This window comes from Carassius gibelio, chromosome B23 (genome assembly GCF_023724105.1).
Source record: "Carassius gibelio isolate Cgi1373 ecotype wild population from Czech Republic chromosome B23, carGib1.2-hapl.c, whole genome shotgun sequence".
In the NCBI taxonomy this organism is placed as follows: Eukaryota; Metazoa; Chordata; class Actinopteri; order Cypriniformes; family Cyprinidae; genus Carassius; species Carassius gibelio.
The window spans coordinates 28581935-28598915 of NC_068418.1; the positions used below are offsets into that span (position 1 = coordinate 28581935).

The window sequence follows — 16981 nt, forward strand, 5'->3', positions numbered from 1 at the left end:
TACACTTAAGTAAACAAATATTGTTCTGCATAAAAAATAATATTTGTGTTGAGAAACTGTTCAACAAAAACCTGTCTGCATAAATGAAATGTTTACTGATAAACAATGTTGAATTTCTTTTTCAAATTACTGAAAAGATTATAGAAATTGAGAAAATGTGTGATATATATATGTGTGTGAAAATAGAATATATATATATATATATATATATATATATATATATATATACATACATATATACATACATATATGTATATATATATATATATATATATATATATATTTGTGTGTTTGTGTTATTTGCTTTTGTGATATGTTATTATTAATGTCTAAGATAACACTGTAACTCTGGGTAACACTGACTCCACTCCACACTGACTTAGTTTTTTTCCTTATTTCCCTCACTTTTTCCATACTTTTGGTTATCCATAATCCTCGTAAAATCTTCTTTTATGTTCAACAGAATAAAGAAAATACTACAAGTTTGGAACCACTTGAGGATTAGTAATTTTTGATGACAATTTTCACTTTTGGGTGAGGATAATCACTTCAATACAAAATGATATTGATTAATAAGTTAATATTACATTCATTTAATATGTAATATAATTCTAGTTTCTAGATTTTATAATTAATGTATTGTATTAATGTATTGTAGTAATTTATTAGTTTTAATGAATAATTCCAAAATGGAATTATTACCATCACATGAATTCGTATTCTGAATATGATAACAGAGTTTGGACGTACATGACATTAGTATCAAGTGACGTTACTTATATAACAACATAAAAATTTCCAAATTCCAAAAAGTCCATGTCCACCCAGACTAATAAACCATTCTGCATGATATAATGGTTATTTTAATTAATAAAAAAATAATAAAAAGGTTAAACCGTCTGTCTGTTCCAAACATTGGTAGAATAGGTCTTTGTTTGGCCCCTACATGAGCTAATCTACGCTCTTCCAGGTGAGTCCCTCAGCATTAATTTGGCTCAGCGTGTCATAAAGGCTGAATGGGTTGGGAGTTGAATTATGTGTGAAAGGAGGGGATGCTGAGCGGAGGTGAGGCAGGGGTGTGTGGCAGAGCCTCTTCTGGTGTAAGATGAGGAGAGCCGAGGGGGAGGACTCACGCACAGCAACAGATGGGCCCCAATGGCACTCTCAGGTTGTAAACTTTCTGTTGGGAACATCTGTCAGTTTGTCCATATGCCACATTTTGAGAGAAGCCCCAGTCAGTGTGGAGTGTGGACACCAGTCATTTCCTGTGATCAGACAGGAAGTGATGATCTGTGCACCAGTTTTTCATATTTGTATGATGCATCATGGGATGTAGGGATAAAAACTACTACAGATAAAAGACAGAAAACTAATTGTTAATGCTAACTGAATTATTAACAGACTTAACATATCCAAAATGCCTGTAGCGCCCGTGACTGCATGCATATAGCCAGAACCAGGGAGCTGCTGGACAATGAATTTAGTGAAGTTGTGAAAAAGCAACTTCCACATAATGATGCAACTACACGAAATCAAAACTGTGATTTCAGACCATTGTTATTTTCAGAATTTAAAGGGGTCTCTTCTGAGCTCCTCCTCTAGATGAGTTTTACATCACTTCTTTTTTTTTTTTTGTTGAAAAGGTCTTATTTTCCTATTTGCTTGGTTGCGAGCGGATAAAGGAGAATTAAGCAGTTGATCAGGGCTCAGTGTCCAGAGTGTTGCATTAGACAGTAATCCAGGGCATAGGAAGGGGGAGATGGGATAGCATCTTTAATCCCTTGCCTGCCCCATCCCAAACACACAAACTAAAGCTCTTTATACAGTTATCACTAAAGAATGCCTCACATTTGATTTCAAAATATGGGATAGCATTCATCCAAGAACACCAGCACAGGGATGAAATTTCATAATGGACATTGTTTATTTCCTCTCTGCACCTCAAAATAACTGGCAATCCTCAGTACCAGAGCCCACAGAGCCCTCCAGTGGTAGACTTGGTTTTTCCCCCACCTCCACTACCATACACACAGTGACAGATGTCATGGGGCAACAGTTGGTATTGAGAGGGAGGGGCTTAGGGCCATCTGCCCAGGGTCAAGTTTGGATGGCAGAAGGTCTCACAAAAGAGAAAAAGTAGCAAGTTGAGCTACATAACTAGAATAGTGTTGAATACTTATTGATGTTCTGTTAAAGCGCTAAAACCTGTGGTCATCATTTACAAATACTGTAGGTGGAGCAAAAGAAGGGACATGCTTCCCAATTCACACATCGTCTGAACAATCAGCTTCAAGAGTCCAAAGCAGCAGGCATAAAAAAAATAAAAAAATAAAAATAAACAAAAACCCATTTATGGAACATAAAAACACTTAATTTATTGGTGCAAGTTCACAAACAGTATACCATTAAAATAATTTAGCCTCACTAGATATCAAATAAGAGCTCTCAGGTTTTTACTAGTGGTCTCCACCTCATCACGAAAGAAGGCTATCTTCCTGTGACCCATCTTCTTCTAAGGAGGAAATCAGTTAAACAGATTAATACATATGCCTACATTTTATCAATAGTACTAAAAGTTATTTTACATATAAACACACACATACAAGAAAAAAAGAAAGTTTGTACACCACGAAAGCATTCACACTTACAATGTAGATGCGAAGCCGCTCCTGTTCCAGCTGAAAGTACTCAATGGCTGTGAGCTTATCAAATGTCTTTTTCATATGAAGAAAGGCACAGTTGGGGGAGCGCTTGGCGTGTTCAGACCTTAATGTTAAGGACAGTCTATAAAAACTTTTCCCCTTTTCCACTCAAAGTCAATTGTTACAATCTCAGGTTTACACCAGCACAAAGAAATAAACAATGTGCTCAGAAAAACAATGGCCATAGTAGATTATAAAAGTGTGCTGCTGCAGCTCACCAGGGGTTGTCTTCTGGCTCCCAGCCCTCCAGCTCTCGGAGACAGTAGAAACAGCAGGCTACGTCTGGCTCATTCTCACTAGGGCAGTGCACAAAACCTGCCTTGGCCATCTGAAGAAAGGATTCAGAGGATCTTCATTACATCTTTTAATAAAAACAGCAGTGGATTGTGAAAGTGCATATACTCAAAACAGTGCTGTCAATTTGACTTATTTATTATGAGGCTAGTCTAGTTTAACTTGCTCTCTCTCAAGCTTTTTTCTCGACACACTCACCAACTCTGGTGTGCACTGGCAATCTTCTCGAAAAGGCCACTCGGAAAAAGTCTGTAGTCGCTTTTCATAACTATACATCTGATTAAACGTCAAAAGTCGGGAAGCTATGACTTCTGCGTTAGACATTTCTGAAGCACCACCAGACTGCAACTCAACTCCACACAATAATCCTGGCTGAAAGTGGATGTTTAATTGGTTGGAGCTTATTGATTGATGAATCGCTGGCAGCTGATCAGAGGATAAACGAAAAAGAAAAACATCGCTGTAAAATGACATTAAAATTTGTGATGTTACTCTTGTAGACTTACGGACGTGTATTGCATTGTATTATTTAAACGGACATTTCGCACAAAAATTATGTTCACTGAAACTAGTAAAGTTTATGTCACACGTTTGAATAAATAGTGTGATGTCTCCCTCTGCTGGATGAACGTAAACACGCACAAATTGAAATTCACTGACTGAAAAGGTTTCGTTTAACTTTCTGCTTTAAAATAACATTTTCAAAAATATATTTCTGTATGTTTTATAGGCTTGCTTCCTGATGTGAAAAATAAATAAATAAATAAATAAATTCCCGCAATTTATCTTTGTGGGGACATTTGGTCGCCAAATCATATGGAAAACCAGGACCACGCGCGCGCGCACACACAGACACACACACATGCAAATAATAATAAAATAATTTAATAAAGAAAAATTACGTTTTTAAGTAATTTTGAATTCTTTTGTGAGTTCCATAACACTGAGTTTTATAATATGCTATAAAACCACAGAGTAAATGCATTGGAATGGAGACCTCATGTCAAGCATAATCCTTAACAAGCCTTGTAAAGATTCCTGTGTTATGTAGTTAACCGCTAAAGACAGCACACTAGTTCTGCAGTACAAATAGTAAATTCCCACAGGCTGTACATCATCAGCTGTTTACTAGACACAAACTTTAGTCTAGAGGTCTCAGCAAGTTGTTTCCCTTGTTACTTGGACCCGACCAATTACTGTAAGCCAATACATACACCATAAAGTGAGATCATAGTGAGTTGCAGACAACATTAATGGTTTGCGATGTGAGTGTTTGGAAGCTGTTTATGACTGCTGGGCATAGGGAGAGGCTCTGTTGCTGTCACCATGTTCTGTAACTGTATCTTACTGCACCAGGCTGCTGAAATGTGCTTACAGCTTCGAAAAAGTGGCCCCTCCACCCCTCTCTGCCCTTCATCTGATAGGAACTTCCCTGTGACTTTTGGTTTGTGCTTCACAAACAAATTCTGCTGTTAATATGTGAATCTGTTTTAAAAGCGAATGTAAGATCACTCAATTGGGATGGTCATATTAAGTCTAAAGGAGGTTTTTCTGTGAAATCATTTGTAAGATTCTGAGATTTCGAGAAGATTTGCGGCTGCTTGTTCTCTCTTTTGCGGTGATAGTTTGTCACTTAATATTCAGGGTAGAGTTTCATGGCAGACATGACATTTGCCGTATTTGTTTCAGACGAGAGACCCCACACTGGAGTTGCTTCTAATTTGCAGTCGGCTGCTCAGGACTCATCACAGAAGTTAAATGGGAATACATCACCATCAGCTGTTATATGGCCTCCATCTTGTGTGTGGCTCGGCCAAAACCACAAAGTAAATACTTCACCCGAGCCACACTGTAGATGGAACTGACTGGAATTGCTTTGCCTGACTATAATGTTTATTTTATTAATTGGGTTTGTTGCCACAGCTTCAACATGACAGGAATTTTCCTGATATACTTCTCCAATTGCAAGACAAGATTGTGTTTGTTTGTTTGTGTATTGGAAGATAAACAAATAAGAGTCACTTAAACAACATTTGATCATGAGAATTTGAATAATTTTTATATTTATTTATCACAATTTAAATAGTAATAAGAATTAGTGTTGTTGTTTTATTGAATGATAAACTAATAAATAATAAATCAACCATATTTAATAGTAATTATAATACTTCTTTATTCACCATATCATTAGCAAAAAACAATGACTGTTGTTGTTATGTTGTTTTAACTGAAAGATTAATAAACAAATATTAATTAAACAGCAAGCTATATTTACAATAATAATAGCAATTATTATTATTATTATTATTATTATTATTTGTTTTTTTTAATTAAACAAACAAAATTAAATGACTTTATACAATTTTCTCCCAAGAGATAGATTTGGCAAAATGTTGTCACAATTGAATTATTGTGAAGCTCTTGAGATGCGTGCATATTTAAAAGTTCATATTTATAACCTGGAATGTATTAAATTAATTGGAAATAATTTGTATGGATGAAATATTGATATTATTCACTGGCTTTTTCTTTTACTGCTGAATTTTCCTTAAATCCTTCTCCAGTTGCAACATTCCCAAACTTGAGTGGCACCATTGACATAAAAAGCAAAACACAGAGGCTGCATTTTTTCAATGTAAATAATTTGTTATGCAATGACAAAGTTATCTATATTATAAAATAAGACCTGGATGTTCCAGTTGGATTTCATCACACCATTCCTGGGAAGGATTAAAGCCGGTTACATCTTGCCAGCTATCAGGTATGTGTCTCACATTGCCCAGCCTTCATCCCAATCCATGCTTCATTGACACTTGACTCTTCACTCTCTCACTCTCTCTCTCCCACTCCCTCCTTCTCCTCTTCGTTCTCCTCCTCTCCCCTTCCTCACACGGTTGTCCTTACTTATTAAGGTCCTGGTGTGATTATCTGCTGGAATCTCGTGCACTTGTCCTGTATTCTCAGTGTGGTGAGATTGTGAGTGGGATGGGCTAAAAGAGGGAAATGCGTGTCTCTATGTGACTGTGTGATACTTTGTGCAGGAGACACTCCCGTGAATTCATCAGGACTATTTTGGCTCCAAATATTCCTGGAGCTTCAAAAAAACTGGGTCCGGACGATCCGTTGTTCATGCCAGCAAAGGTTTCTACGGGGAGTTTGTGGTGTCAGGGTGCTAGTGGAAAGACCCTCGGAGGCAGAAAGAGGAGACGAGAGGACGAGAAACAGTCAGAGGAAGAGGGTTTCATGTGGGGTACAGGTAAGAACATCCACTAATATCTATTTCTGTTTGCAGTCTCAAGTAAACACATCCAAACGCAAACTTTTTCCCTGGAGATCCTTTTTGCCACATGGGCAGAAATGTATAGCATTCGTGTGTACTCATATGTTTATAACACACTAAGAACACTGAAGCTTATTTATATTTTCAGGGTTAAAATTATTCATGTACTATGGCATTTCTGATATACATAGCATGCAAGACATAGATTAATAGTATAGGAGATGTGATACGTCTCATGGAGTGTTCAGCATATAGTCTTCCTAATTTAGTCATGTCAGAGTTGTCATTAAAAATATTGCATTTCATGAAGAACTGCGCACTTCTCCTGGACATTTGAACTGGCATTCACTCTAGATATATGCTTCCTCTTTTTTCATCATCGGCAATAAAAGCCAGCCTTCAACAGTTTTGTCACAGCGTTTATTATTCTCATCAATAAAGCTAAAATGAGTTTGATCTAAGATTTATAAGCCACTAAAAAAGCCAAGCAATCGATGTATTGTGTGTTTGTGTGAGTGCACATGCCTGAAGGCTTTGTGTTAATGTGTGTGTGTGTTTGATTGAGTGTGCTAGCAATTTCAGAAGAAATATTACCCACAGCCATTAATGAACTATATTCTGTCAAAAATATGCCTGGAATGACCTTTGAAATATACCTTTGCTATGTGATTTTGCTTTTTACCAATGTGAAGGACATAGAAAGGACATACATTTATTTAATATCTGTATTTGGATGTAAAGTAAACTGGAGGCTTTGAAGGTCAGCCAATCACTTTAGGACTGAGGCGATGTCCTTTCTTTGTGATTTTGATCTTTGCATGAAAGGTTTTAAACTAATTTAAAACCTTCAATGTATATATATGTATTAGTAATAATGCTTATTTGCTGTGTAATGTATTATTATTTGGCATATGTTTCCAGTTGTTAGACTGGCTTGACAAAATTTTCACAAGATCATCGCACAATCTTCTAGTCAACGTATTTGACACAGCTTTGTCATAAATCAGATTACTGTGACTCTCTTGAGATGAATGTGTGCATATATAAATGCGTATACGTGTAAGCGTCTATATGTACAAGTCTGGATATTTGCTGAGATGGACAGGTGTAGACATGGTATTAGCAGTCTCTCCTTCTTCTGCCAAAGGTGTGAAATTAGCATCTCTGTGTGAGAGAGAGTGACAGTCAACTTCAACATTCCCCTCATACGCAGAGCTGGAGAAGCACACAGGCTATCCAGATGGAAATTTCTCATCGCTCCAACATATTTCTAGAAATCTTTCCTTCTTGTTGCACAGGAACCTAACTGATATGGATCCACTCTTGATCAATATAGTCTAATTTTAGTGTGATCATCCACTGTCATGCAAAAGGATACTCATATGCCGGCTGCTGGCTCTGTGCTTTTCAAGGGCACTAAAGCGGAACTGTGAAGGTCTTACGCATATTTAATGAACATCAAAATAAAACCCGTTAACCTTGAACTAGGCATGCATTATTTTTCCATGTTTCAAACCACATTAGATTTAATATATGTAGGAGACAATGCTGACTACATCGAAAAAGGTTACATGAACGAATCGACACAATGTGAAAAACAATAGATGTCATATCAGCACTTTTATTAATACAGCCTGCTTGTTATTTCCTACCCATATAGCTGATGTTTATCCCTTTTGCACTTTAAGTCTAGGTTATTTTTTATATAGTGGGCTGGACCCTGGACGTTCCTTTGACCTTTCAGTGTAGTCTCTAAATTCACCACCCGTCCGCCAACACACACTGCTGTTGATATATACAGTGTGTTCCCAGAGCACATGGCACATACACTGCAGCCCCTTCAATACATAAAAGTCATAATCATTTTGACCGGAAGAAAAGAGAGGAAGGAAAATTTTAGAGAAAGGCTGTGAAATACATTCCCCATCTAGCCATCCCAGAAGTGGCCTGTATGAAGCGACACGGTGAGACAGAATGATGACTATTGTGCAGGTTTGTGCAGATTTGAGTCATTTAAAACTTTAGAAAAATTCGACTCCATATCTTTATAAGAAAATATATACAATCAGGAAACAGTGTCTTATTATTTTGGGTTTTTTCAGCCAAGAAAAGCAGCTTGTTTTACTGCTTGTTATGATACTGAAAGGTAATATTGCTTCTACTGGCACTAAATGGTATTGCAAGAATGGTTGAACAGAATTTGACATTAATTCAATGTCATAAATCAAAGAAATTTTGTCTTTTCCCATGACTTCTAGCTACTTTTTAAAAAGATCATTTCATTTCATTTTTTTTTGTGCTGATAAAAATTAATATAATTGAGATAATTATCCTGATGAATTATACCCTGACTTTTGCACTATATATATGTGTATATACAGAGCTGGTTAGATTACTTAAAAATTCCAAATTACATGATAAAAATTGTAGCTACACTCTTAAAAATAAAGGTCACAGCAATGCTGTAGAAGAACCATGTTTGGTTACACAAAGAACCATTCAGTCATACAGTAGGTTCTTTAAAATAAAAAAAAAATCTCTTTCATACCTTTTTATTATCTGAAGAACCTTCTTTCGTCACAAAGAACAGAAAGGTTCTTCAGATGTTAAAGGTTCTTTATGGAACCATTTCGACAAAAAAGGTTATGGCATTAGCTCCTAAATCCATTAAATCCATTACATCATACATTCAGGTAGTCAGACTGCTTTTGCATTACTTTTAGATTATTTTTTTAAGTTGTTTACCACATTGAATTAATTATCTCATACCATATTAATATAAAAATAGAAAGAATAAGAAAATACATTTCATTCGTTGTAATTAATAACATGAAGTGCATTAAACATTTGTTATGTCAAGGTTTCCCTAAGTGAAGTTTGTAAATTTACTGCAAGGGTGTCATTTTAGAACAACATCAATCAAAATAAAACAGTAAAAAAATAGAATATTTAATTTGTTTACCTGCATGTCATGTAACCTTTAACCAACAGACAACCATGAACATGCAAATGTGATACTGAATTAATAAAATATTTATTTTAAAATCGCAGGCTACTTGAAGTAAACACATTAGGCAAAAGATGACAAAAAAGTTTGGGAATAAGAAATAATGTGCATTTATGTATTTTAAAACTGTGTATATGTCAACAAAACTGGAAGACTTAGTGGTAAGCTATTTTAGAAATGAACATTCAAAAGATGAACTAAAATAGGAATTTATTGCAATTACACAAATAATTTGTAATCAATAAAAATAATAGAACTGTAGTCTGATTAAGAATATTTTTAATGTAATTTAATCTTATTACAAGTACTTAATTTTTGGAATCTTATTAGGTAATCCAGATAACATGTAATCAGTTACTGCAGCTATTTTTATATATGTCCCTTTCCCCTCTAGAATGTCTGTTTGGTCTGTTATTAGCACCATGTTAAGAACTGATTATGATGAAAGATGTGTTAGTACACAGATTTTTACAACTGGGCTTCACCCTATCCCTAGATATACTATATCTATTTCTGCTGAACTAGCCAACTCAGAGTCCAGATTTAATTTCTTGTGCTCTGGTCTCTCATTAAACACATTAAAAATAGAACCTCAATATTCCAATATATCCATGGGCCTCCAGCCAAACAGGGAAGCCTTCATAGAGTCCCTAAAATGTTTTTGGCCCGGTCCCCCTACCATGGAGCCTTTCCCTGCAGCTGAGCAGTGATCTCAACACGGAAAGCTCTATTTCTCTCTCGGCTCTTGATGTCTCTGCATCTTTGATCTTGCCCTGAGTACAGTGTTTAATATTGCATGTTAGTTCCAGGTTTGTTTGTGTCCCAGGTTTATGTCCCTGCTTTGCCCTGCAGGAGCTGGCTTGGTGCTTGCGTGAGAAGCTTAGTTTGCAAGGCTTGGTTTGCAGTCTGAAGGCAGTCCAGGCTGCTGCGTTACAGAAGTGTGTTTGGTGATGTGACTCCCCAAGGCTCTATATAAAAATAGCTCTCTAAATGAAACATAAATCATAACTTTTAAGAGGGAGGATGAAATATGACATAGCAGGCATCCTTTACTGTATATTCAAATGTCAGAGTTACATAAGCATCATACTATATATATATATATATATATATATATATATATATATATATATATATATATATATATATATATATATATAATGAAAATGTATGATGTACTGAGGGTAGCCTACATCAACCATATTTTCATTCAGAATAAAGTGATGGAAGACATATTATTTAAATGATTAATATGTAAATCAGTAATTGTTATGCTGGTTTATTTTGTGTTTATGGGTGATTCATGTGTAATAGTAGTTTTCAACCTGCAGAGGGCCTCAAAGCGCTTTTGCATCTGCTGTAGGGGTTACACAGTGAGGAGCTTTATAACAATGAAATGGACTGTAGAGCAGGAGTCAAGGCCGTGTCCTTTGAGGCTGAGTGTGTCGCAGTGCAGGTTTATTCTGGCTTTTAAGGTTGACTGGTGGCAAGCAGAGGTGTTCCAGCCTCTCTCACACACACTTTTTTTCTGTGTGTTCTCCATATGGTTGCAGGGATATAAACAGATTATAGGGTTCACACAGCTGCACTTGACTTACATTCTGACTCTTAGCCTTGCATGACCTCATATGGGCCTGTGTCTTAAGATGAACCAGCTTCAGTCCATTCCTTGTGAAGTTCACTCAAATTCTTGAATTGATTTTGCTTGACAATCCTCATAAGGCTGCGGTTCCCTCGGTTGGTTGTGCATCTTTTTCTTCCACACTTTTTCCTTCCACTCAACTTTCTGATAACATGCTTGGATACAGCACTCTGTGAACAGCCAGCTTCTTTGGCAATTAATGTTTTTGCTTACCCTCCTTGTGAAGGGTGTCAGTGTCAACTGTCAGATCAGCAGTGTTCCCCCATGATTGTGTAGCCTAAGGAACCAAACTGAGAGACCATTGTGAAGGCTCAGGAAACCTTTGCAGGTGTTTTGAGTTGATTAGCTGATTGGCATCTCAACATATTCTAATTTGGTGGGTTTTTGTTAAATGTGAGCCGAACTCATCACAATTAAAAGAACCAAAGACTTAAACTACTTCAGTCAGTGCGCTTTGAATTTAATACACAAGTTTCACAATTTGAGTTGAATTACTGAAATAAATGAACTTTTCCACAACATTCTAATTTATTGAGAAGCACCTGTATGTCTTAGTTTCATTAATGGCTCCTTGATAGTCCTGATGTGATTCTTGTGTCAGAGCTGTCAAGCACAGAAAGAGCTAATAAGTTAATTAAGTAACAATTTGATGCGGAAGTTACTGTAGTGTTGCTTGTCATCTTCAGGTCTTTTTCTTGATGTTCTCATCTATCCATCCATCTCTTCACACCTGTTCTTTGATAGCCATTCTCTTCATGCTGTGACTTAGTCCCATCCTAGACTACACACACACACACACGCGCACACACACACGGAGTCAGGGGGTGCAAGAAGATACCAATGCTTGGATTTCACCCTTTCATCATGACATCCATTAAAGTCCTGCTGGGTCCCAGTCCCTAAAGGGTAGACAGCACATTAGCGCTTGGACCATTGAGCTCAACAAGGCCCTGCTCTGAATTATTGATCCCAACACAACTAATGAGGAAACCATATCCCCTCTTTTGATGAGACACACACACATGGTCACACTACTGTTTGAGCTCTGCATTGCCGTCCACACCGGCACACTGTCCACCCAGCCATCAGTCGTTGTGCCAGGACTGGGCTAGCCCATTTAATCAACCTGCTTATCAGTGCTTTGACCTTCACAGGCTCAGATGGCCTCAGTGAAAAGACCTGGGCTGTGTTTCCCAAAAGAATTGTAAGCATATGTGGATCATAGAACCCATTGCCACTAATTGTCTCCACGATCAACTTGACTCACAATGCTTTTGGGAAACGCAGCCTGGTAGATGAGTGTGAATTTTTATGCTCACCAAACTGGCTTATTGACCAGTCCACATCTGACTCTGCATTGTCATTTCTTCATTTTATTTACCTTTGGCATCATGTAATGCTCACTTAACCCCTAATAATTTAAAATAATATTGAAAATTTAATAACACTGTTAAATGTAATCTTGAGCAAATCATATACACTGCACATGTGCTTTACAGTACACTTTTTGTACTGTACATTTTAATGCTAAGATGCCTAAATTCAGCATTCAGTTTTACGTGTATGATTTTAATATATGCCATAGTGCCAGTTATCAGCCATGACATGATTATTATTGGCTTGTCATATCGGCCAACCCTAAAAAAGTTTGTTTATGCTGGTTCTTGTTGTTTTTGGTGCCATCTTTATGTTGTTCACTAGCAAAAAAGCTGGTTGTCCGACAAAGGCTTGCTGATTAAGCTACAGTAGTTAAGAAGCCTGACTCAGAAATCAGTTCAATTGCATTGCAGTTTGAATTTTAATTTAAGGTCGAATTAAAATAAATTGTAATTCAAAGAAATGAGTATAATCCCAATTAATAAATTTTTTTCTTTGAAGGAAAGTTTATCAGAACAAATGTTGACTGTTGGCATGATATTCTTGTTTGAAAGCTAAAAAAAAAAGTTTATAGGTCCTATAAATTCCACATCTTGTCATCCTGATGTAAAGTTAATTCAACTTCTTGTTGGGTGTTGCCAATTCAATCCAAATTCACATTTATAATAAAAAATGTTGCCAATTCTTAAATTAAAAATTTGCCTAACCCTAATAGGCAAGGCAAGGCAAGATAAGGCAAGGCCTAACCCTAATAGGGATACCAGCATCCAAAGCCCATCATGCCTTCAACAGGAAGGTGTTTTTCATTAGTTTTGTCACCATTTGCATCCACAGTTGACAAACTGAGATTCACGACCTTCCTCTTGACCTTTACAAAGCAAATGATTAAGCAAAGCTCCAATAATGAAAGGTTAATCAGTAAAGATCAGTATAAATATCTCACCTGTCTCAGTGTGTTTACTCATTGGTGTATCAGGGCACACACATGAGTCCATACTCATTATGAGCTGTTTGCTCAGGTGCTGGTCTAATAGTGTGTATGAGTGTCCTCCAGGATCAGATGACGGCGTGTGTGCGAATGTGCGTGTAATGTACCTGTAGTTTTATAATAATGGAGCTTATACATCCAATTTCCCCCACCCTCCTTTATTTTCCAAGAGTGTCAGCCAGCCTCCTTAGTATTCAGATCTCCACTCGCTGACTTACTGCACAAGCCAGAGACAACAGAAGAGAGAGAGAGAGAGAGAGAGAGAGAGAGAGAGAGAGAAAAGCAACAAACAGGATGACAAAATAAAAGACTGCATTTTTTCTAGCCCCTGGCTCAAGCGTGCATAGTGTGTGTGTTAGTATATGGCTTTAGATAATTCATTGTTGATGCCTCCTTTCTTTTCTAGCATTTTTTAAATGCTCAATTCACCCCTGCAGCATGGCTTTCCTCCTTCGGAAAGCCTGCCATAAGCTCTGCTGTTGTCTGTATAGCGAGCCGAATCACTTACATCCCGAAGATGTTCAATTTTGAATTCTTTATGAGGTGCATTCCAACCCGAAAATGACACGTTTTGAAATTGGCCCAGTTGTGTTTATTAAGACCGCATCTTGTGCCGGTCTCTCTCTGTATTTGTTAGTTTCTTCGTCGCTCTTATTCTTCCTTCCAGTCTTTTCTCTGTCACTCCTAGTCTCCTCATCCCTCTGTCAGTTTGAATTTAGTTTAATCTCCCCCTCCTCCTCCTGATTCCTTCGCTCTGTCGCTCTCTGTTTCATCTCTTCTGAACGCTCCGTCTCTTTTCTCATATCTCCCCAAACTATTGAGAAAAGCTTTCAGTAACGAATATTTCCTGCAACAGAGAGTCTAAAGGATAGCTTCAGGGAGTGAGGAGAGGACGTTAATCCCCTAACAAGTTGACCATCACAGGGTTGCAAAGGGGACAAGAAGAGGAGTGAGAGAAGGAGAAGTGACCACCACCATCACGAATGCCATAATCAGACCGATTATGAGAGTGAAAGAGATGGAGGGAAAAATTGAGAGAGAGTGTGTGGCAATGCTTCCTTGCTTTCCACTCTGCAGGATGACAAGCGGCTGCTGCCTCTCCAATTGGTTGGGACTGCCACCAATCAGAGCACAGACAGGGAAGGTGCCTTTAGGTTATACCCAACCCCAAAAACATGAAGCGGGGAGAGAGACACACAGAGAGAGAGAGAGAGAGAGAGAGAGAGAGAGAGAAAAGAAAGAGAGAGAGAGCGCAGCGCAGACACCGGCTTGACTGTGCTACTGAGGCATTTCTTCATGGTATCTGAGAAATGTTCTTGTTGAAGGGAAACTGTTCATCTTCTGTCCGCTGTAGAGAAGCACGGTGTGTCCCAGTGCACCTACAGAGAATTCGGCTCATTCACTGACCAGAGCTCTGGCATTTCTGACCCCCCAACCCCTGTCTCGGGACCCTCCCCCACGTTGCCCTCTGACTCACCTGAGAGAAGAAGGCAGAAGACCTGCAGATCCCTCCCCTCAGAATACTGCTTATTCACCTGGAGAGAGAGGACATTCCAGATACAGGATGGACAACAGCTATTCTCTCTCTCACGCTGTGCTGGTTGCTTGACTCATTTCTGGTTCAGAAGAGAAGCGCAGAGAGGAGCGTTGAGAAGAACTTGTGCTCCCCTGGATTAGAATTCGAGGAGAGCTGGTCCTGATATAAGGAGAGAGGCTTTTAGGATGATCTTGGGTGAGTTCTACTCCGGTTTTTCTCCAAAGCTTTGTGTTAAGTGTTGCGGTACCATCAAAATGTGATTTGGGAAACCTCAGCTCTTTGATTGAGTTCCTAACTTCCTTAATGCCATTCTTTTCAACTTGTGTAGACCTGATGTGCAAGTATTGAATCAAGAATGTTGGCTGACGCTGAAGGTCACAGTTGTAGCAGCGGGTGTTCAGTGGTACAAGCTGTTTCACCCTTGGTCAGACTCCCCCTGACCATTCTCAGAGGGATTTTGACACTCAAATATGAAAACAGAAAGGTTTAAGATATAAAAGGAACAAAACAAACCACTTGATAAGTTGAACTTCCTTAGGTGTACTTTATGGCAGGTTATGAATGGATACGACCAGGCGTATTTTTTTTCTTGTTTGTTTTTTTTTTCTTGTTTTTTTATTTTATTTGTTGGCTTACCATTGCATTCTTTGTGCAAATCATTGCTTATTATTACCATAATTATGATTGCAATTAGGATGCACCGCAATAAAAATTCTGGCCAATACCGATATATTGATCACTATTTTAATATTATGGCCTCTAACATCAGTGACTGAATTTTTTTAATAAATTTTTTTATATATATATTTGATTAAATAATATATATATATAAACATTAAAAGAAAAGAAAAGAAAAGAAAAAAAATCAATCCACTTATTATTTAATTTTTGTTTGTAAATTTACTGAAACTTACAATACATAACGATGTTGTTTATTGTTGTTTTTAAAGGTTAACATTAAACGTTTGTTAGATGATTGCAAAAGTAATATACATGTAAAGAGAAAATGAGCTTGCATAATTAAATATCCAAAATCATAGAATAAAAATAATCTATAATATTGGCAGAAAACTGATTTGGTACTGATATCTTCTGCATTTATCTATTTGCAAGCCTTAAGCCCTATTTTTATTATTTATTTATAATTGTCTAGGCCTATATCATGAGCTCAGTTCTGAAATTAAAGCTATAAACAACCTTGGCAGTTTATTAATGTTGAGCATTAATAATTTTTACAGTCTTTTGGGTGCTTCTGGAGAGTTCCTTCATTGCTCTAGGCTGTAGATGTGTGTGTGTGTGTGTGTGGTGACTAGAGGCTGCAGCATCTGAGCCAGCTCATATTCCTGCAGGGGTTGTGTGAATATAGCCTCTGTACTCTATTGCAACAACACAGTTGTGTCGGACAGTTGTCGTTGTGTGGCTTAGCTCTAGGTATTTTAGATCACGATAATGGGTCTCTTTTAGTGTACCTGTAACATACCTGTGTGATGCTGTGCTATAAAAGTGTTGCTGTGTGTGTTTGTTTGTGTAATGCGCTGTGAGGGAACACCAGTTGAGGCCACATTGTTTAACGCATGCCTGGGCTAATTTAACAGCCGGGCTGCTACACTTCTCGCCAGCATTTTCCTCAGGGCATGTTTTCCAGGGAGCCAAGCATAATGATTATAGGGCTTGTAATGTGTGTTCTGTCTGCTCTATATGTGTGTGTGTGTGTGTGTGTGTGTGGGTGTTTATATGCCATTATTAATACAGACAGAAAGGATTTATAGTTGCAGTGTATGATTATGCACCACAATCAGCCTTCCATTTGCAGTCTTTATCTAGCATGCAGAATGGGCAGACTAGTGAAATATCCTCAGAATTAAAGGCTTTATATATGTCCTATATGCTCTGTTAAAATTAAACAAGATAATTTACCAAAAAAAGTATTATTCCCACCTCTTATAGACTCTTTTTTATATAGTTTTTTTTCATGATTTTAAGGATAATTCACCTAAAATGAAAATATTGTACCATTTACTTTCATTGTGGGGAAACGGGCAGCTTGGACATTCTGCTAAACTACTTCTTTTGTCTTGCACGTAAACAAGAAAGTCAATTTGGTCAAGTCATGCTTGGAAAGACTTGGGTGAACAAATAATTTATATTTATTTA

At 37.4% G+C, this 16981-nt stretch overlaps 2 protein-coding genes across 3 annotated transcripts in view; one reads left to right on the top strand and one right to left on the bottom strand.

The window, feature by feature from the left end:
• Positions 1-2349: 2349 nt before the first annotated feature.
• On the bottom strand, positions 2350-3524 carry birc5b (baculoviral IAP repeat containing 5b). Its single transcript, XM_052594759.1, has 4 exons — positions 3195-3524; positions 2921-3030; positions 2649-2766; positions 2350-2512 (listed from the first exon to the last, which is right to left on the bottom strand). The coding sequence occupies exons 1-4, from the start codon at positions 3468-3470 to the stop codon at positions 2432-2434; spliced, it is 585 nt and encodes a 194-aa protein (XP_052450719.1). The 5' UTR covers positions 3471-3524; the 3' UTR covers positions 2350-2431.
• Positions 3525-5880: 2356 nt separating this feature from the next.
• znf385a (zinc finger protein 385A) overlaps positions 5881-16981 on the top strand; it is a 73605-nt gene continuing 62504 nt past the window's right edge. Inside the window, exon 1 of one of the 2 annotated variants that reach the window (XM_052594705.1) lies at positions 5881-6252. In XM_052594705.1, the coding sequence (XP_052450665.1) occupies positions 6126-6252 (127 nt within the window). In that variant the 5' untranslated portion in view covers positions 5881-6125. Of the gene's footprint in view, positions 6253-14544; positions 15023-16981 lie in introns of those variants that run through there. The other variant, XM_052594706.1, reaches the window with a different exon arrangement.